Genomic DNA, 22,572 nt, shown 5'->3' with positions numbered 1-22,572 from the left:
GTAAAAATCTTGCTATGGTTTTCCACAGTCTCTTGTAGTTGTGTTGGTTTTCATTAATCTAGGTTGCAATCAAGAAATCCCTAAGGATATGTCTGACTAGTAAATAATATCAAGATATTCATTTAATATCGTTTACAATTTCCGGCTCAAAACGAGACGCTATGTCAATTTGCACAATGAACAAAGTTACTAGCGCTTTTATTCATTCTCAAAAGCTGCAACTCCAACTAGTATAAACAATTCCAGTTTCTCATCGGCCTCCGAGGCTAAGGCCGACAACGCGGAGGAGCAGAAATTCGAGGTGGTCCCGAAGACGGAGACCGATTCAGAGACCGTATGATGCAAGGCCCCGCGGCGACAACGACGCCGGCGCCCGCGGCCGGCTCGCCCGCGCCCACGGCCCCGCCCACGACGAAAGTACGACTTTGATCACCCATCTCGAATCTTCCGCAACTTCACCCAACAGACCTTCTGGAACGGCCTTGTTTACTCCATGGGCTACACCACGACGTTTGGACCGCGCTCGGCTTAAGTATTTATGATCGTCACCTTGCATGGTCTAAAAACTACCACATCTTTTAGAATAATACTCAATTATTCGGCCCAAATCAATTCATATTCGGATATGGAATAAGCATTGTGACAATCTCAAAGTTAAATATATTATTGTTAAATATCCATTTTAAATAGTCCAAAAACTGCCCCCTTAAAAAACAATCTTACCATTTAAACAACCCCACCAATATTAAGTTCACAACTCCACGTGTAATTTAATTATATTTCGATTCTACGTTCGAGTATTTTTAGACCATGCAAGGTTATTATATTACCCACATAACCTATACATCACATTCACCGCATGATATTGTATTTAAAAAGTCTCAAAATAATCAGTAATATATTTTGATTAATGATTTATAAATAAAGACTTGGAATCGTCGCGAAAACGCGGAAACCACGCAGTTGATTGTATACAGGTGCAATTACGTGCACGTATACGTCGCTCACACGCATTCAGTGTGAAGTATGGAAGACCTTTTACTTACAATATCATGGCTTTTCAAACTCCATATATTATTCACCATATTTAGGCTCTACTTGGTCTGAATCCCATCACAGTATCTCATTAAAACATTGAACAATATTGTGATTATATCGACTGTATGGTATAAGGACTGATTATACGATATCAGGATTTTATCTTATATATATTTTGTATGTATTGGAAAACTCGATCAATTGTATTGTGATCAATTTTTGATGTCATTTATATAATATACTTGTAGCTATGTGTAACTAGAGACGTATTTTTATATGTCTTTTGAAAGTTTCCGAAATTTTTATGACGCTCTGAGCTTGTTGGTCTTACTCGTCGGTATACGATTAGTGAGTTAAGCGACAGTTCCCGCGGTGTGTCTTTAGATAGGTGACCGTTTGGTATACGAGCTCAGCGTCTCCGTGCTTATTAGAGCACGCGAATGTGGTCACAGCTCTTGTCAATTTTGACGCTTGGCTGACCACAATAGCGATTTTTAGTTACACATAGCATTTATTTATAATATAGTGATGTAATCATAAAAAACAAGATATTGGTGTCTATTTATCCATTAGTATGTAATATGTGTACGGTTAAATTGTCCGGTGTGACCCTAGAGTCCTCCACACGTATGTATTATCAAGCATTTCTTACTATCGACGTGTAGAAAATTCTGCATTTTCAATTATAATAAGTATTATAGGTCTGTACCTCGAGTTTTAAACGATCTGGGTCCTTGATGTTCGTTTAGTATATGTCACAACCTAGTTTGACGTTTGTAAAACGATCAAATATAAAATTAACTACATTTCGACGGTCGAATTGACAGTATTCTGAAGCATTTCTTATTATTTATCTTATTATTCATTTATTATCGGAGTCGTCTGGGCATCAAGGAACATTTTAAACGTTTTTATATATATTTTACATTCCAATACACAAATTCCAAAGACTGAACAATATTACGTAGTATTTTAAAAAGCGCAGGATTATTTGAATACTCGATCGGCGGGCAAATTCTGCAATATCATAGTAATGCAATCTCATACTCTGCAATATTACTTATACAGATCTAAGACTGAGATTGATGCCATTCTATTCTTTTAATTAACTTTACACGATACTTCTATTATGCTTTAACTTATAAACACGTATTGCGTAGGGAACGTTCTTCACAAATCTCTGAATAAGTTGTTTGCAATCCACAATCCTGCGCTTTCGTCCGAGAGATGACAATGACTTGTACTATATCGACCATTTCTACAACAACGTACAAAAATAACATTTAACACATCCCAACAATAAAAATATTTATTTTCAAAGGTTGTCAGTACAAAAATATTAAGAACCCGGTTGACAGGGATATCTCATAATATAAAATGGCCAAGTACAAGTTTATTTTAGGCAGCTAGATCAAAAACAGATTAGATTATAAACAAACGTTGCCATTCTATGACGAGTGTACAAAAGTAAAAAAAACACCTTGATTTGTTTTTTCAGCATGGTTTCAATTGAACCATGGAAGAGGTCACCATGAAACCTTACAGTACAAATAAATAATATCGTTTATTAATCATCTTATGTATGCTTTACTTAGTGTTAAGTACTTTTTTTTGGTTTAAGCATATAATTTTAGTCTTAAACATGAACAATTTTATACGTACAATATAGTTTTAGCGATGTATACATTTTTTTTAATATACAAGGGTTGTTTAGGTTCGTTAAGGAAATAAAAATTATACCTCAATAATCAAATGACTGTTTATGTAAGATAGTACTGTTCACTTCGAACACCGTCAACATCGGTGGCTTACATTCCAATTTGGTAAGGTATTAAATTTTCGTATGACCGGAATACCGCACGGGTCGTTTGTGTTTTTATATAATTAGTTGATACTCGTGACAACTTTCTGGTCAGGCTTTAAAGCGATCATAGCTTTAACGTTGTAAGAATCGTCCCATCGTTAAGAAGTCGAAATGTATTGTAGTCATTAGCTCTCTTATAAATGAGCGTCGGCGGCAGCGCGTGGCTCCGGGGCGTGCAATATACACCCACACCCCCGACACCCTCCCCCACACATCTCTGTATATTTTGTACGAACACGCGTTGTCTGATTTCATTTAAAAAATAAAATATCATAAAAAAAATAACGAATACGTCCATATACGGTGTATTTAACAAAAGGTTTGGGTTCTAACCATTAATTTTAAGGGGTAATGTGACTAACACTATGATATTGAAAAGAATTTCTTTTACATTCCACTAGCTGTAAGGATGCGTAATCTTGAATAAAAAAACCTTTTTTACATGTTTCTTGTACTAAACATATTATATTTATAATTAAGTAACGTTTAGCGATCTTAAGGATTATAAAAGAGATTATTAAGAGTTATGATTTAAGTGAACATTCCATAGTAACGGTAGCTCTTGTAGATTTTTAGCATTTATTGATATGATGTGTTTTTACCAAATTATTTTTATACCAATGCTATTTACATTATAGTATATGTTGAGATTTTAAGGTGCAGCCATTATGGCGTATGTCGTGCGCGACACGCTCTCAAGAACTTGGTTTTAATTTTATATAGAGTTATTTTGAAGGCACTGGTGCATACGATCTACTAATAATTGACTTTGTTCAAAATGACGCGGTGTTATCCGCCTCGCTGCGAGCGTGGTTCAAACAGCAACACTTAGACGGCTCGAACACCGGTGCCTCGTGACCACTGCCTTCAAAACAACGGTCGAGCCCGCTCAAGTCTAGTACTCAATGAAAGCGCTCCGAACATTTTAACTCTTATTCTATTTAATACTCAGTATATGTTGCCAAATAGATGTACTTTCACTAGTATATTGAATACTTTGAGGCGGCCCGATACGAATATCTCTTATATGTAAGATTGTGTGACCGCGTAGAGGTCGGTAGAGTAACGATACAGTGAGGCGGCCTCAATATAATAATCTACATATAATATTAGCGTTTTAGATATACCTGTCTATTTACTCAATGTGTCAATAACATTTATGTATTCATATTCTCTAAGCTGTGCTTCGAACACAGATTGTAACCATGACAGATCATTAGTATGTAAGTTTCCTTTTGAATTTCAAATGAAGCTGGGTTTGTGGACATGTCTGAGAGATGTCATCTCGTGGCAGGCAGCGGGAGGAGCGGTAGGCTAGCGGTGTGTAGGCTGATTTGGCAAATTTGCTCAAACGTAAAACGTAATGAACATAATCATAATAAAATTTATAAACTTTGATTGTGATATAACTTTCGCGTTAATTCTGACATTTTGATTTACTAATAACTGATTAACAATTACTTTTTTAGTATTCAGTTCCACAGAGAACAGTTGATTTTGTCCATGATTAGATTCATTATTGATTTTTTTAAATTAGCTTGAGTTGAAATTCAAAAGTACACAAAATATGAAAAGTTGTACGTTGACAACGTCCAAGCAGCCATACGAAACGTTCTAGGCAACTAATCAAACGTATTAATTTTAACACTTGTCCGTCTTTAACATTTATTTTATAAGTATTTCTCGAGATCAAATAACCAATTGATTTAAACCTAGTTTATAGATTCACTCTTCACATATCGGCTCATTCCGATCAACATTCCAATTAGTTGTACAATAAGTTTTTTTAAGACTATTTATATATCTTTCTATATGTATATTTTGGAAAAAGAAAAATGTGGTATGTAAAAATTTTGACAATAAATTGTCGCCAAATCGGCCAGTATTGTGAGTTGGGTCAAAGGTGTTTGGTACTTTACGACTAGTTCGAAAGGGATTAAGATTTTATGCTATAGAGTGTGTAGTTTTGATATAAAGATGTTGGTTTTTTGTGTTGGTCGTAAAGTGCTGAACACTAAGGCAGTGATAAGTATTCGTCCCAAAAGAGATGGAATCTCGTAAAAAGGCTGCTAAGAGGGAGTTTAGTTGGTGACGCAGGCTCGGTATGTAATGAGTGGCCTGCGTCGCGCCGGTTGTCTGATATGCATAATGTAAAGTCTGCGATGCGGACCCTACTGTAGTACTGTATACGTATTTTGACAATTAGCCACATGGTTGTCAGAACAAGCTCAATATTTTGAACGTTTATCATATATTTAACTCGTAAGTCTTTTTTCGAATTTAACCTACTTCGTGTAGTGTCTCTTGTATGTATTTAACTGTATGTAACGCGAGCTGATTGAGTGGCGGAATATTGTTTCAAAATTTCATGACCAAAATAACTTTCAATTCTTCGCTCTTTTTCATCTCTTTTATCAAAGTAAATGCAAAAGCAATAAAAAGATGCAATTGTCACAAACCATAACACAACTATTTTTATACTTCATAAAAAGTACCTCAATACAAAAAGGGCTAATCATATTTTATGCTCTTGAATTAAAATTTCAAAACCACTACTGTAATATCTGAAAGTATTCCCACCTATAAAAATTATTACAATAGTCTTGAACATTCCATTGAAAATTCACAATAACCAGCTCTCACTGGTTACTAAACGCTCAGTAAGAAAAGCTACTAGTACAGTTACTTGACTTGACTTACTACAACAAACATTCCAATTAAAAACAGTAGCATTCGTGCCTTTTGAAGGTCTTTTTGTCACTCACAGCTAAATGAACCGACATTTTGAATTGTAAAAATGACAGTAGATCGATAATATTCGAAGCTAGATTTTGATTAAATACATTTCGAATTTTTTTTTGTGAGAATGATAACATCGGCGTTAGTTTGAAGCTAGATTTTTTAACCATTTTTGATGTAATTTTTTGGTCTTTTCACAATAATAATGCTCAATAAAGTTCATCCTATATTAAACAATATTTCGTCACAATACAGCGTCGTATATCTCTCTTCGATATTATCTATACAACGAAGATATTATTTGATTCGGTAAACACTTTAAAGCTCTCTAAGTTGTGATTTGTATGTATTTTATAAGTTCTCAATTAGTTTACATGAATGTCGATAGATGTCACTGTTAGATAAAAGTTGCAAGATTGAAAAAAATAAAAAAAGATTTCTTGATTTTGACATTTCAATTAAAAATAAATATGATTATGTCTCTTCTCGTTTTGTAGTCATCACAGCATAATAATAATTATTTTGAGAAACAGAAACATTTGATTATTTTTATTTTTTTATATTATTTTAGTATTTTGTTTATTTCTATTTGTAATTAAGTGCAATAGGAATGATCATTCGATATTATTTTGTATATTTTCGGTGGTCAAGAACAATGATTGTTTTTTTATCTTAAGTTAATTAATCCGCCTAAGTTTTAATACTTTTATGTTGTTTTTATTCATATACAGTCACGAGCGAGATTTTCATATTTTATATACTTTTATGTACGTTTCAATACATGATTATATTTGTTGATTACGTTCACGAACGAATAATTAATTTTAAATAACCACTTTGGTTATATTTTGATTGTTTTTAATAATTATTTTGTAGCTTTTATCTCTCAAGGTTTTATTATTTTATTTTTTAATGCATATTCTAAGTTAAACTCGTCACATCGACACAGGTAAGCCGCATACGGCGAGGTCAGCCTATTGTTAGGTGACAATTTCATAGTAAACCTGAGTTGTATCAAACATCAGTAATTAGTTAACACAGCTTTAAGCCAAGTCAAAAGACATTTGGGCAGCTTGAACAAACTTTAGGCAACTAACCGAACAAAACGAAGCTTATTTTTGTTTCCATTCATAATTGTAACCTCGTGACTGTATCGTTCAAGTAAATATCTATCGACATTCATTCATTCAGGTCAAGGCCGACATTTTCCGACTAATTTGCTAGTTATACGTCCCACCACGCAATAGTGTCAAGTATCGCGCCCATTACGTTCACTACGAGTGGTAGTGAACCCGCAGTGCTGATCATACTCAAATTACCTTTATATTTTTTATATTTTAGCTTTACTGAAACAATAAATTATAATTTTTGTATGTTGCGTTTTTATTTACATTACCTTTTCCTATACACAATTGCATAAACAACACATCTTTTTAAGAAAATATTTAATCGTCTTTACGATTATGACTAAAGATTTTTTAAGCGCTTTATACTTACCTTTTTACCCCGAGCACACTTCTAGAGGGACTTTTTAAATATGACATTAGATTGAGTAGATATATCTGCGAAATATTAAATATTTTCCATTAATATTGACACAAACACAACAACATAAGGACGCTTAGCTCATCTCGATTGTAACTTTTAGGCTCGTCACAGATCTTATCTAAACAGACACTTTTTGTAGCATTTCTAAGCATATTTTGGCATGTCTGAATACGCCTCGGCAATTATTGTGCGTCTGCGCAAATGATTTCTGAAGGAATTGTGCTTTGCAGTGCCGTTAGTAGGCACCTGGCATAAGATGCAAATCACGCCGTCGAAGTAGATACCAATCACTTATTATTAAAACCGCCAGATTCACAGTCAGATAGATAGATGTCAGATAACCTATCCACTAGATAAAGTGACAGCAAATGTTTAAAAACAACTGTCAAAATTACACAATTATTCAAAAGTGGGGAAACCAGGGCAGCATCAAAATAAAACACGATAATACAACATTGAAATGTAATAGAAATTCAGACTCTAAGCCAGTACATGCTGGAGCGAATCCTGGTGTATTCGGAGAGTCCCTCGGTGGTGCCTATCGCCACGACGACAGGGCACTTGTCGTTCATATAGCGGGACATTACTTCGTGCACGTCTTTAGCTTGCACGCGTTCTATAGCCGTCATCTGATCCAGTAAAGATGGTCGGGAGCCGTAGTAGAGAGTCCAGCTGAAACAATTTGGAGAAAAATTTACTTTATTCAAGACTGTCTAAAGAGTTTTCAGACGTTCTAGACTTTGCATAATGGTTTCTCTTACGCTAAAAACAAGGGACACCTATTTTATTGTTTGTTGTTGTCAAGGTTTGGACCGTAGACTACACGCGCGTAAGGCTTAATACTACTCGGCGATCACAGTTTCATCTAAAATTCTAAAATGCCACAAGCACTAGCCTGGGGTTTCTGTTGGCAGCCCTGTTTAGGCTAGACATTTTACCTTTGGCTGGTTTTTTAATTCCCCCGGATTCGCTCATATTAAATCTGTTCTGAACTTTCACACACCAGACTATAACTTTGGACTTCACCCAGGATTCAAGATAGAAATACTAGCGCATCAGTCTCAACCAGACACTAGCAGTTCACGAACTTTATCTACCACCCACATCAGCCATCAACAAATTGAATCTCACCGTCCAATATCATGACAAGTAGCTTTGGCACTTTCCATAATACTCAGTAATTTAGACCTCGCCGCCCTCTTAGCCCTCTTCACTTCCTCCTCAGTAACACACGTGCACATATACATCCACTCGTTCTGCACCAAGATGCACATGTCATCAACATCGAGAGGCTTGCTCAGGAACTGCGTGCCGAAGAGCCCGGTGTCTTTGTAGTTGATCCTGAACTGTTTGTAAGCGTCGCAGCATGGTTGTGATGATGCATAGCGGCCCAGACGCCATGGAAGCAGGTCTCCGTATAGTTGCGAACGATCCCATGCACCCATCGCTTCTGCTGCTACCTAAAATGGCAATTGTAGATTTCAAAGATCGGTTTTTGGTGAGTGATTCTAAATTAATATTATATCAGGTTTATATCCTGCGTATGTGGTCTGGTAGTTTATGGTTCACCTACCATCTAGCGTACCATATCTTTGGCTAAAGAATGTCTTTGTCTATAAGTAGAGTGGATAAAAATGAGTGATTAATTGCAATTTATTATTTTGTCACAGCAAAAAGATGTACAATAAGATACGTTAGGTTAAGGTACGTTATCTCATCCCATAGTATCCTATTTTTGTCACGGTCACATAATTTCAGCGTTTTTTTATAAGCAAATAAAATGATTGTATAAAATAAACTGAAACACAACAAAGTCGGGAGCTTTATACGCACTGAGGCCTCTAAGCCCACGCTGACGTTTGACATGAGATTAAATTGATTATTGATTTTTCAGACCCAAAGAAAAAATAAATATTATAACAAAGAATTTTGTACTAAAATAGCGATTCGTAGAATTTTCCAATTTTATCAAACAATGTAGAAGTACATATTATGTGAATGAAGGGTTTCTTATTTCAAGAATAATGTTATTCATTCGTACTTCCCACGCAGGATAATCTATTTTAGGCTATACATCCTCACTGCTTCTTACCTCTAAAACAATATTATCGTCTTCACCGAAGCTGGGTCCTTCCACTGCGAGAATAACATTAGCTACGGGCATAGAATCATCACGGTAGCGTATCTCAGAGCCTGTGTATCTGTAGGTGTCCACGTCCAAGCACTTCACCGGCTCCAGATTGTTCAGGTAGCAGTTCGCGAGCGACACCATCTGCTCGTGCGTGATTCCGCCCACCGCAGCCATCACAACCCTGCACGGGTCGAAGCATTTATTCAAATACCCGCAAAGAGTACTAACTTTATAATTGTACAAGTTACTTGAAGGACCCATCACAGTTTTCGCTAACGGTGTCCCTTGAAACGCGGCTTGGTGCAGCAAGTCGAATAGAACTGCATCATAATCCGAATCGTGTTTCAACATTTCGCAGTACACGATTTTCTTCTGCAGTTCGATGTCCATTGACGAGAATTCGTTGTTGAATACGCAATCAGATAGTATGTCGACAGCGAGGGGCACGTCAGGAGTGAGACACTGCACGTAGTAGCACACCATCTCTCTCGTGGTGAAGCATTTGAACGAGGAGCCGAGACAACTCATCTTGGCTATGAGTTCTGCTTTGTTTCTGTTCCTTGTGCTCTTGAAAGCGATGTGTTCGAAGAAATGGGCTATGCCGCTCTCGAAATCGCTTTCGTATCGTGAGCCTCCATCGATGTAGAAGCCGATGCACGCGTTGGGGGAGCCTGGCCGTTCTTCAGTAGCAATAGTTAGACCATTACACATCTGAGTGTATTGGGTGCTTGGGTAGTTCGCCAAGTATTGCGTGAATGATGAAGGCATAGCATAGTAGCGGATGGCTGTTATCGACGGACGCCGTATTAGGTTCAGTAATCTAAATGACCTGTGCATTATTGTAAAAAAATGTTTAGTAAAATACAAGCAGAGACCCCCTGATACAACTGTCAATAAGACAGACACAGATAAGGCTGGAGAAGAAAAATAAGTGGTAAATAGTCTATGGTGCTAGTTTATGCTACATCCCCATGTGTTTATTAGTCCCTTTGTACAAAAGACGGTTCAAATCTCCGATACCTAACGATTTTGTTCTTCAAACGACTACCGCAATACAAATCCAGTTGCGGGACAAATGTGGCCGACGCGACTCGTCAACGAACCTCAATGGATTTGTATGGCAATATTAGATTGAAGACAACGAACGGCCTTAGCGATTCCCCTACATCTTCATCATGCTTTGGAATAGAACCCATGACACAAGACTGAAAAGCAGCCTAGTATGTCATAATAGGCACGTTATCTATTGTTCCTCATGTGTCATCAGTATTATTTAGTCCGCAATAGTTCGTATAAGTTGAATCAGAGTTGAACCATTATTACACCTAATTGCATCACGTTGATGCTATTGTTTTTGATGTTCAGATTATTGATAAACAAACATAATAATTGTGATGACATAAATATGAACTCATAACTGTAAACTTTCGTAATTGATGACCTACAGCTGTAGCTATCTTGCATTGATTAGTTCTCGAGGCAGGATATATTTCAAAAGTGACTAGAAATTTCAAAAGGAATGTATAAATTTCCAGTAAAAACAGAAAGACATCAAATATACCACAAAATTTAATACAAAAATCTTTAAGCAAAATACTCGTTATTTATAATAATTTTAATGATCGAATTGAATAACAGTTCTAAGGATTCCTTTGACCAAATGAAGTCTAAATGACTGAAGTTCTTCTTTTCAACAACAAAGTGAGTTTTAACAGTCCTTAAATGTAACAACAGTGTCATGATATCATCGTGGTTCGCGAGCCAGTCGTCGGGCGACGTGAACAGTGAAATAGACACGTTTATAGCTTCCAAATTGTAGGAAGGCGGTTGATTCTGCTTGTAAATTGCATAGTTGTGTGCTATCCCGTAGTTGTACATACGAAAATTATTACTTTGTAGTAACTGTATGTAATGTATGAGCGTTTTGGTCGACCCACCCGCGGGGACATGGTTTAATATGCGATCCATAATGTCTGTGTCGAACAATTCCTTGCCTCCGTCTGCTATCAGAAGCAAAGGGTTCGCGCAGCTCCTGCTATTTCCTCGACAAAACTTATCGATGACTGCTTGAGAGAAGGCTTTATCCGGCATCACCTCCTCGCCTCTGCGCAGCTGGTTGAAGTATTTCAGCGGCCCTTTCGAGTGGTGCATGAACGCAAGAGGTGCTAGCAGAACAGCGGTTTTCAACATATTGTTGTACTCGGGCCGCGTTGACAACAGCACGAGCAGTGCGGTGGCTCCCATCGAGTGACCGACAAAGTACAGGTCGGCGAAGTTGGTGTACTCACTGATGTACGTCAGTGTCGCCGGCAGGTCGTACATGCCGATGTCGTGCCACGAGAAGTCCCAGAAATGAAAGTCATCGATGAACTGGTTCGAGTGAAGCCTTGAATATTTGTTCCCTCTGGCGTTGAGGAGCCAGACGTCGTAACCGTAGTCCGACAGTAAGTACGGCAGCGCTTGATCTCGACCCAGGATCAGCCAGTCTTCAGAACTGCCGAGTAAGCCGTGGTGCAGAATAACAGCTTGCTTGTTAACGGAATTCGTCAGTATCCTGTGCATCGTGAGCATGTAGCCGTCAGCTGTTAGCACGTAGTGCGTCTCTGGTCTGTAGCCCTGCGATGTAATCATCTGCGCCGCGTTCATGTCTGAAGGCAGGAGCGTCGGCATCATCTGACTTAAGTCTGGCTGTCTAACAGTGTCAGTCATCTTTTTAATGCCACTCTCTATAAGTCCCAGTCCTTCATCTATCCGTTGTTTAATCACTGTTGTTCTGTAGTTGACGTAACTTTCAACTTTTGCGGTGTATTTCTTGATCGTATTCTCGAAGTCATCTGCCATACACACGGATTTAAATTTCACGTCGTAAGGTAAGTCGTTGAGCAGAATGATCATGGTAAAAAGTTTTCGTAACATTGGCGCGGGCGGATTGTTCGATGGCACTTTTTGAATGCGTGCTTCGTCTCCGAAACTCTGGTTTTTATGATAGCGCGTCTATCAATTGTGAATAGATATAATAATATTATATCATAACAAGCGTTTGTTCGTCTAGTGTAAACAACCGGGAAACAATAGGCAAGCCGGAAATCGACATGTCTGATGTCTTGAGCTCTCAACCTTGATGATCACACTTGACCGAAACCTGTCATGTCTTCAAGCTTATTGTGTACTAAATAGCGCCATGTATGTGTAGTAGACATAATATCGTGTGTTATTATTAACGCTAGTATTGCTCCGTCGAACTGATGTTAGATATAGTGCTTTTACAAAACTTTCTCGGTTCATAGTGAGGGACTTATTAGTGCCTAGTATAATTATTGTTTAATGTGGTTTAAATATTGCATCATGATATATTATTATAAGGCATAAATTATCAATAATACAATTATTTAATAGGTGAGTATTAAATAAATATTTATTATTAGAAAATATAAACATAAATCGAGTGGCAAACAAAACCTATAAAGGTCCTTATATCTCTAGATTCATGATCATTGTATAGTAAACGCAATATCTCAAAAATATTAAACCGTTTCAACCAAAACGAATTTTCAATCCATAAAATTCCAACCTATAAAACTTCAATATTTACGAAAATTTTCAACACACCTTAGTCATAAAAATGCAATAACTATTTCATTTCATAAAAACTTTCGAAGACATGAGGCGGGAAAAATAAAAGATAATTTTTCAGGATCGCTGGTCATTGGCGCTGGCGTTAGTGCTGGTGGTATGTGGAGGTACTGAGCAGACGCGGGGCAGGCGGGGGAAGCACCCCCCACAGCGGGTGTTCAAGGGAGTCGACGTGAATCCTGACGCATACCCTTACGTCGTCATCCTTCTCCACATGTACGAAAGAAGATGTACAGGAACTCTTCTTTCATCGACCTGGGTACTCACTGCCGCTCACTGCAACGCCGACTCCATCCAATACGGAAACGTGACTATACACCCTTCAAAAATAACCTCAATGAGCAAGATTTTGAAACGAATTGCCATCCCAATGTATAATTACATTCCACACAACGACATAGCCATGCTGCAGATCGAAGAAGTACCTATAAAGAAATTCGGGATCGTGTCTGCTGTGGACTATAAGACCGTTTTAGGACTAAAAGTGAATTGGATTGGTGGTGGACTAACTACTCTGGTTTGGAATGCTACTACTGTGTTGAAGGACTATATGAGACCCTTGCAGATGGGAGCTGGGGTCGCCACGACTTGTGACAAGTACAGGACAATGGTGGATTCATTTGGTGCCCATTTTTGTGTCGTTTGGCATTGCTCGGCCCTCCAGCATGTGTTGCCCGGAGACTCTGGTGGACCACTTCTCCTTGGCGAACGGGTGATAGGAGTTACCTATTCCTTAATAGAGGTACCAAAAGTATCCGTATTCTCGGCCGTCAGTTCCCATATCACGTGGATTAAATACGTCATGGATAGCCACAAAAATATTTCGCAGCTTTGAATAAGTGAGATTTTTATACATATCATTGATACAGAATAGTAATAATAGACGTATGAGATGTATTCTTCAAGTTTAAAATATATTTTTTAGATTTTAATCAATGTTTATTAACAAAATTGTTTAAATCGTGATTTCATTGGCTTTGTTGTTTACCCTATAAACATTTTAACAATCTGATAAGCTTTGTCAACAATGTAATGATTCGCAAACAATATTGTCTGTTGGCGACAGCTTTTACAATTAAATAGATATCGCGCCGGGGTCGTAATGTCATCCATTATGTAGCCGCACAATGGATGCAGTGGGCTCCAAATAATTAGCTTCAACTGGTTGTGGTTCAATCTCGAATGCAATCGTTACAATCACAACGAACCATTCTTATTTAGCGTAAAGACATGAAAAATTATGTGTTCTTATAAACATTTATACACTTACCTCCTTTGTAAGATGGAGCTCAACTAAAACTTTATTATTGACAAATCGCCAGTAATTTGACTCTGTCAAAACAATTTTTTACCTCTTTGTACATCTGTTTACAACCATGTTTAAATCTGTTCTGAGATTAGTTCCGAGATTCACGGCGCCTTTCAAAAGAACAACTACAGCTTGGTGCCCGGAGGAACCGTTCGATCCTCACACCAGAGTGACATATCTACCGAACGGAGTCAGGGTCTTGACGGAGGAGACATATTCACCATTGACATGTGTGTCGCTGTTCGTTGTAGCAGGATCGAGGTATGAAACAGCCCACACTAACGGTCTGGCACACTTCTTCGAACATCTCGCGTTCAAATGTCAACTAGATCGGAAAGTGCAATGTGTGTGCGCAAAGTTGACAGTAAAGACACGGCGCGAGATGCAGTTCTTCTCAATGCTCGTTCCCTCTCAACTCGCGCAGAGTGCAGTCATGACTTTATCCGAAATTCTCACAGCATTATGTATAGACGAGAATCAGCTGGAGCACGAGAGATACAACATATGTTTAGATCTCCTCGACTCTGACAACAATCCTAAAGCTATTATGTTCGACAACTTGCACGCTGCCGCCTTCCAAGGTACACCACTTGCACAACCTGTGATGGGTCCTTTGCGTAATGTGTCCCGGTTTAATAAAGAGATGACTGAGACTTACGTGAAAGAGAACTACACGACCTGCAGACTTATACTGGCCACATCTGGTGGCGTGTCACATGATAACATAGTGGACACTGCTGGTAGTAGTTTCGGTATGATCCCGCCCTCAGGACATTGGGAGGCGGATAGTGGTACCAACCGGTACACGTCTTCAGAGATATTATACCGAGATGATTCTATGACGCAGGCCCACGTGGCGCTCGCCGTGGAAGCTCCGGGGTACACCAGTCCGGATTACATGCCAATGTACGTGATGAGTTGTTTGATCGGTTCGTGGAGCAAGTCGCGGCAAAAATGGGACCACCAGCCTGACTACGCGGGGAAAGCGGCCGCGTCGTTCGGTCAGTGCGAGAGTTTTGAGTCTTTTTACATTGTATACAAGGACGTAGGTCTTTGGGGTATATACTTTGTGGCGGAGAGGCCGATATTGGACGACTTGATATTTGCGTTCCAGCACGCTTGGATGGAAATGATTTTGATGCCGCATAGGAATATGGTGGAACGAGCTAAAGCCGCGGCAAGGTTGAAATTACGCAAGAGATACAACGGCGTGGTGAACTCGTGTCGTGACATGGGAATCCAGATGATGTACAAAGCTACGAGGAAGCCTTTGGACGAGATGATCCACCACGTGGACGTGGTCCTGCCGCACGCGTTCAAGGAGATGGGTGAGAAGTACATACTGAATCAAGGGCCGGTGGTGTCGGCTGTAGGGCCTACTGAAACGTTGCCTGAGTTCACCAGGACGATCGCTGGCATGTATTGGCTCAGATTGTAATCTTTCCGTGCGTAGTATAAACAATTCTTCAAAATACATGTAATTTCAAATGTTTTTTTGTGTGCCATAATTTATAACCCCATTTTGTAGAATACAATGTTTATGACTTAAAATATTATACTAATCTTTATATATATAATTCTTCTGTAAGTGTGTATGTCACTGAACCTCTCTTAAACGACTGGTGTGTGTTCAAGGGGATCTGAGAATGGTTTAGATTCACAATTTCGTCCGCTGGACAATGTTTTTTTAATTATTTTTTTATTTATTAGACAGGACAACGTCTGTCGGGTCCGCTAGTGTTCTTTTAAAATTGTAAGCAATATTTCAGCCGGAACTGCTTATACATGCATCACAAGTGTCTCATGATGACGTACTGGGATAAAGGAGTATCCATGTATTCAAACACTGCACTTTTAGTTTTTAAATAGTAACACTAGTGTGGTATCTTTGTGAAATTTTGAATCATTTAAGTGACTAACTATCCAATTTCTTCCAAACTCATTCAGGAGGCTAAAATGTTCTCTACACCTTAAACTTTTAAACAATTTACAGCTCCCAATAAATTACAACCGCGTATTACTCATGTTATCTCAACACTCCATAGCGCCGAATATTCCCGGGTCCCGTAAAACCCGGGATTTACGTCCCGGCCTGATCTGGATTTTCATCGGGTGTCGAACTCGAGACCGATAACGTCCCACGGTTTTAATCCACTTGTTAGTTGACTAAGCTATTGGTTTTGGGCTACAGTCGACATCGCTTGTGTAAAAATATTATGTCTAAATAAAATCTTTTATGATACTTTGGCTACCAGTTATTCAGAAATACTTAAACATGAATATAATAAATGCGAAAGTTTGTATGTCTGCTACTCAGTTATGTCAAAACTACAGAACATTATTTTGAATTCTCTGAAAATCCAGTTAAACACATTATATATATTTTCTTGTCCAGGAGCTTTTGTTGTTCCACAAACATAAAGACCTATAATTATCCCGTTGCTGGGTAAGGGTGTCTTCTGGGAATGCGTAAAGGATTAAGCTTTGATTCAAGTGCGGGTTCAGGAAGTAGATTAGACTAAATATAATATTTTTGAAATAGGATAATAATATTATAATAACTGTTACTTTTGTTGTACTAGATAATTGAATGGGAACTTATAAATGATAATAATTTTATTGTCATGAGTTCTTTTCCCACGAGCAGCAATTATTTGTGCGATCAATAGGAAGAAAGGCGCTCATAGTTACACATGCTGCCGGTGAACTAATGACAGGTAAAGCAACCTTTACCGTAGACTTTTTACAGATGGGTGGCCGCTTTCTGCTAGCTAAGCGTCTCCGTGCATAGGAACCGTCGTAAAAAGTCAGTTCACGTTGTTTTCAATTAAGAAACGCCTTTTTTAATCTTTATTTAAAAGGAGATGTCATAATTTCGTCAACATTTTTTCAATTTATTACGAAATTTTTAATTATATTTGACCCCAATATGGTTCAACTTACATTGTAATTTGGCCCCTTAGGATGGTTAAAGGCTAAAATTCTTTTAAAAGACATATCTGTTGAATAAAGCTGATGAAACTACTTACATTGGCTATTTATAATACTTAAACAAGTGTTAATTGTAAACATCTGCTGCAAAATTAGGACAAAACACACTCAGACCCACAGAACTTAGTTTACTACCAGCCTAAATTAATTCTAACATAGAATTTACTATTCCACATTTCACCACTATCAAACGACAGTTACAGCTTTCCGATACCCGCTGGGGTGGCAGTTAACCCCCCCGTCCCAGGGGATGATTATACCCCTATTTGTCTACGCTATCAGCAGGTACAAAGTGGACAAACTTCCGTTGTTCCTTAGATCACGACGGACACACACATAAAATTGGACGTTACTTTAGTAAAGCTTTATTTACTTATAGTTTATGGTTGTTAAGTTGTTTGTGATGAAAAAATGTTGGTAATGGAAGGATACTACCCTGGTTATGAAATTAACTCCCGTTTCATGTAAGTATTATGAAAGCATTTCATTTAAGATAAAATTAAGTTTCCTTTCGTCTTGGCGCGATTGGTCCAATTCGCGATTAGTCTAATGCAGAAAATGTAATTCGCGGTTGGTCCAATTAGCGATTAGACTAATCGCGAATTGTACCAATCGCGCCGAAACGTTTTCCTTTTAGCAAAATGAGATTTTAAGAGACATTAAACATTTTGGGTACTTTTCCCCATGGCTTATTATTTTGTTCCACCCTGTATACTTATTTGTACGTCTAATGTTGACACGTATATGATAGTTGTTACAATGATCGAATCTACCACCATTTTGGAATAGCAGCTTCTCTTTACAATTATTAAAAAAAATACAATGTGGTCTACACATCACAGGTAAATCGTATCCGAAAGCGATTTCTTTATCATGGCAACTACATACATGCTGGCGACAACGCGGTACTGTGGTGTAAGGAGCCCTTAGGCATGATATTATTACATACTAGCCAACCCGTGCAGCCCACGCTTTCTTGTTTTGATTTAATTCCAAACATTTTAATTTTTATACCTTTTACACCTTCTCTGGACTTACACAAATAATTCAAGACCAAAATTAGCCAAATCGGTCCAGCCACTCACGAGTTTTAGAGAGACTAACGAACAGCAATTCATTTTTAGATATATATAGATTAATCAATCTGTTATGTAAAAATGCCACAGTGACAAAAGTCACCAGTGCACACTTGCTCTTTCGGTTATCCAAATCAAAAATCTAAATCAAGCCACTTAGTAATAGATTTAAGTAGGAATAGCAACAACACAAACTAAATCATACAATATTTTATTCTACCACTTTACACGTACTGACTAGTTTAAAATATTAGTAAAGTATGTTCATGAATCATTCAGCTTCAGCCACTAGTTCCATATTTACAGGTTCTGTTGATATTTCTTGGTTAGTTTGCACATCTTCCGCTATTTCATTACTCACTTTAACTTTATGCTTTGTCCGTTTCTTTTTCTTTCGGTGTTTCGGAGGATCAGTTAATATAAAGTCTCCTTCAAAATCACCATCGTAATTTTCTTTAATAAGCTCCATATTTTCTGTGGTCTTATTTTCTTTTGAATTATCTCTTGAATTATCAATCGTTTCAAGATTTGCTCTGGCCTTTATCTCGCCTTCTGGTCTTATCACTGAATTCTCATCATACTTTTTTATCTTGTGTCGTCTTTTCTTCTTCTTGTGCGTAGGTTTTGTTTCTGGTTCGTGCAACCACTTCATATTAGCCTCTTCAATACTCGACACACCAATATCTTCTTTGTTAACATCCAAAAGACAAGGTTTCCCTTTCAGTTTACGATAGTTCTTAGATTCAGATTCGTGTTGTTTTCGTTCTGCCTTCACAACTGATGATATCCAACTTGAGAACAAACTGACCGGTGTAAATTCTGCCGTGATTTTGTCAGGATTGATAGCTACACCTATGAGTTTGTCATCAAAAATGAGTGGAGTACCTATATTGGCAGTAATTACTACTTCATCTTTGTCTGTTGGGCATTTAGGTGCAACACAAATTCTCGGACTGATGGCGGTGTCATCCTGACATGTAGTGATCATCCCTGCATCTGAATACAAAGTGTTTTGGTGATTTGTCTCATTTTCCTCTAAATTCCTCCCTCTATAATCGTCACTGCCTCCAAAAGTAATAACCTCTTGAAAGTGAAAATAAGTGACTTCATAACCCACGATAGTTCTGAAATCGATAGCACCTAAACGAACGAAGTTGTGTGTTTGTATCTTGGGCACCAAAGCTAAGGCTAATGTGTTGTATCTGTTGTTCGTTCGACCATTCTTAAAGCCTTTGTACGAACTGAATTGGATTTGATAAGAGTTCGGGTATTTTTTGTCTAATATGGAGCAGAATTTCGGTCTGCAGTTTTCTTTAGGGATGTATTGGATCTTGTAAGCATGTTCAGGTAAGCAGGTCCTTGTTGTGAGCACCCAACGCTTGGTGATAAGAGACCCCTTGCAAATATAACGGTCTTTTATTTCCGTATGATTGTTGTAAATACTGACGATGTATGGATATTCTTTAGCTGTCCCAAGTTCAAGATTCACGGATTGTATCACGATTGCTAGCAGTACACAAAATGGATCCATATTGACTATTGCGAAAGGTGAATGAGATTGGATTGTTTATGGGCTGTAAAGTTTTTATAGTTTTCGGTAACGTGGCGGCAGTCACAGTGAATTATTGATAATGCGGCAAACTTGACGAATTTGGGAAGGTGGAGGTGCTCACTTGAATAAAAATGAGCGTTATTCTCTAATGGCTTCTGAATTACAGTTCGTACAACAATACTAGGTTAAAAAATTATAGTAAATCGTATTTTTAGTGTTATGTAATAATATTATTTAGCCTGCTTTTAATGAGTTATCTGGTACTTACTAAAGTACAACAATGATTACTAAAGGCGTTAGTTACGACACCAAAACGCCTTTTGTAAACTAGCAGACCCGTGCGACTCCGCTCGCGTTAATAGCTTTATATTCCAAAAGTAGCCTGTTGTATTTGTTTGTTTTGTAACTACAAATACAATATAATTATAGCATTGTATTTTGTATTTGTAAGTCAGGTGGGTGGTCAGTGGGAGGGGGTAAAAGCCGGTTCTAAGTTCCAATCTGCAGCAGACACTCGTGTACTGTCAGAAACAGTACCTGTGCCTATATACTATGAAATGTATTAAATTGAACACGACATGTCTGCAAGCTTACTATGATTTGTGTTTATATAGCAGTGGCCTATAGTCAGTAGTATTTAGGATAGAGAAAACATTTAAGGTTTCATTAAGGTGTTTGTATTTGATTGCGTTATATTTTTTCCTTCAAATAAAACTTTTTGATCTTGTAATTTTAACAAAAAATATAATCTAACGACATCCAAATGACTGGTATTTGTTTTAACATGATATACCTATCATTCAGAAGTCGCTTAAAAGTAGACAAGTTCCGACGGAGCTCGCTACATATTTTCTTAATAGATACTTGCTAGTAGGTTAAATAAAAATCACATACAATGTATCAAAAATATAATTAATTTTATTACTGTTTTACATTAAAATCGGTTACCAGCAGGAAGTATTTTATAGGACTTATCTCTTATATTTATTTATATTACGAACATAACTCGTCTATGATATTTAATATCACATAAAAGTTACCAGCATTTTCAAAAATCTACTGAGCTATTCAAGAAAAGGATTTTCGTTTCTTTTTCCTTCGATGAAGTAAAATATTGTCTGGATTGATGATATGTCGGATCCAGCTTAAATACGGGCTGACTGCAGTGAACACTCCTATAGTATTCTTCCCCGAGCTCACGAGGCCTATTATCTTATCATCGTGGAACAGAGCGCCTCCAGAATCACCCTTGGCGCAGGTTTCCTCCCTATTAGTACATTTTGGAGCCACGCACAAAAAAGCCTGCTCCTTCCTAAAATAAGGCTGACCTTTACACGGTATCACAATACCTTCTCCAATCGTCCGCGGCCGAGGCTGGTGTTTTACACGTCTGTCTTCTGTTCTACCAAACCCAGCGTATTCTACGGCAAGTCCCACCAACGATTTGGAGTCGACAGCTGACACTTGGCCATACACAGCCATTTCGATCGTCTCCACTCGTAATAGGCCGACGTCACCTCGCAGGTCTCGTTTCCTGAACCTTGGATACGGCACCTTCCGAAGAATCAAGCTTTTTGTGTAGTTGATGACGTCACCGTATCGGATATGAGAGGCATTGAATTTGCTGAGGACGCAATGGGATGCAGTGAGTACCCATTCTGGGGTGATCAAACACCCTGTGCAGATTCTGAAAGTGCTGTATATTGGAATGATGTAGGGGTATCTGTTTGAACTGTCACGTACTCCGTACATCACGCGAAAGTCTGGTCGAGGGAAGGGCAGAGTGAAGAATGCATTCACTGAGGTAACCACTAATATTATCAGCACCATTGCGGCCCGGTACCATCGCCGCAACATTTTGATCGAAGCTTTGTGTTATTCGTATCTGAAAAAAGGAGAAAACATATTAATTATGGTAGATAATCAAGATGGATCGGTCGAGCAGCGAAACCAATCAAAGAAATCAATCAATAAACTACTGATACTACACTGTTGACATAATTAGGTAAAAGGTTATTTAATTTGTTCAATGATACCTAATTACTCCTAATAGAGTATAAATGATATAATAATATAAATATTAATCTCCTAACGGGATTATATTTTAAGGTACCTGTCAATAAAAAAAACATATTTTCAAACATGTTTTGGTTAAGGTGACTTCATAGCGACTGCTATTCATTGCTTATCAATGAATTTGATGTTTGATACGTTTTGTATACGCGCTACACCACGTTTTATTGCAAATAAAAAGTTCCAATAAAAGGTTTTTCAAATAAAATATGGTTCGTGCAGTAGTTTGATGTGTTTATTGTTAGCGATCAATAACTTTAACATAACAACAAACGAATAGTAGCGTGATTCTCTACAGTCGGTAATGTCGAGTATCGAAAGTTTGACATTTAGAATGTGCTGCCAAAATAGTTCCTACGACGCCCGACAGAGGCGCTCATCAGATTTTCGTACAAAATTTCTCGATGGAAAGCCGGTTGCCGGTTGTCGGTACTAGTAGAGAATCGAGCTACTACACTGAAGTCTGTTCTAATGGCTCAGGTTAAACTCTATTCCTTCACTCTTCTTATCCGATAAAAAGGTATTCTAACACTCCCAGCTGTTTTTCCCGCGGTTGTAGGCACGGAGGTTTGTAAACCAAGCGCCATGGTGATAAGTATTATTGAGTATTGTTTAAAC

At 37.9% G+C, this 22,572-nt stretch overlaps 4 protein-coding genes and 1 pseudogene across 4 annotated transcripts in view; 2 read left to right on the top strand and 3 right to left on the bottom strand.

Moving 5' to 3' along the window:
- LOC142986142 (uncharacterized) overlaps positions 1–7,014 on the top strand; it is a 30,742-nt gene extending 23,728 nt beyond the window's left edge. Inside the window, exon 9 of the mRNA XM_076134426.1 lies at positions 247–7,014. Coding sequence (XP_075990541.1) covers positions 247–340 — 94 coding nt within the window. The 3' untranslated portion in view covers positions 341–7,014. The remainder of the gene's footprint in view (positions 1–246) is intronic.
- A 648-nt stretch (positions 7,015–7,662) lies between these two features.
- On the bottom strand, positions 7,663–10,088 carry LOC142986749 (cytochrome b-c1 complex subunit 1, mitochondrial pseudogene; annotated as a pseudogene).
- Positions 10,089–10,904: 816 nt separating this feature from the next.
- On the bottom strand, positions 10,905–12,261 carry LOC142986748 (lipase 3-like). The gene has a single exon (XM_076135366.1). The coding sequence runs from the start codon at positions 12,234–12,236 to the stop codon at positions 10,905–10,907; it is 1,332 nt and encodes a 443-aa protein (XP_075991481.1). The 5' UTR covers positions 12,237–12,261.
- Positions 12,262–12,885: 624 nt separating this feature from the next.
- On the top strand, positions 12,886–15,863 carry LOC142986653 (cytochrome b-c1 complex subunit 1, mitochondrial-like). Its single transcript, XM_076135204.1, has one exon. It carries the CDS (start codon positions 14,330–14,332, stop codon positions 15,698–15,700), a length of 1,371 nt encoding a protein of 456 aa, XP_075991319.1. The 5' UTR covers positions 12,886–14,329; the 3' UTR covers positions 15,701–15,863.
- A 4,911-nt stretch (positions 15,864–20,774) lies between these two features.
- LOC142986583 (trypsin-2-like) lies at positions 20,775–22,122 on the bottom strand. The gene is made up of 2 exons (XM_076135096.1): positions 21,995–22,122; positions 20,775–21,766 (listed from the first exon to the last, which is right to left on the bottom strand). Exon 2 carries the CDS (start codon positions 21,736–21,738, stop codon positions 20,950–20,952), a length of 789 nt encoding a protein of 262 aa, XP_075991211.1. The 5' UTR covers positions 21,739–21,766; positions 21,995–22,122; the 3' UTR covers positions 20,775–20,949.
- Positions 22,123–22,572: the final 450 nt, after the last annotated feature.

Source organism: Anticarsia gemmatalis, chromosome Z, assembly GCF_050436995.1.
Source record: "Anticarsia gemmatalis isolate Benzon Research Colony breed Stoneville strain chromosome Z, ilAntGemm2 primary, whole genome shotgun sequence".
In the NCBI taxonomy this organism is placed as follows: Eukaryota; Metazoa; Arthropoda; class Insecta; order Lepidoptera; family Erebidae; genus Anticarsia; species Anticarsia gemmatalis.
This window is presented reverse-complemented; position numbering and strand designations above follow the sequence as displayed.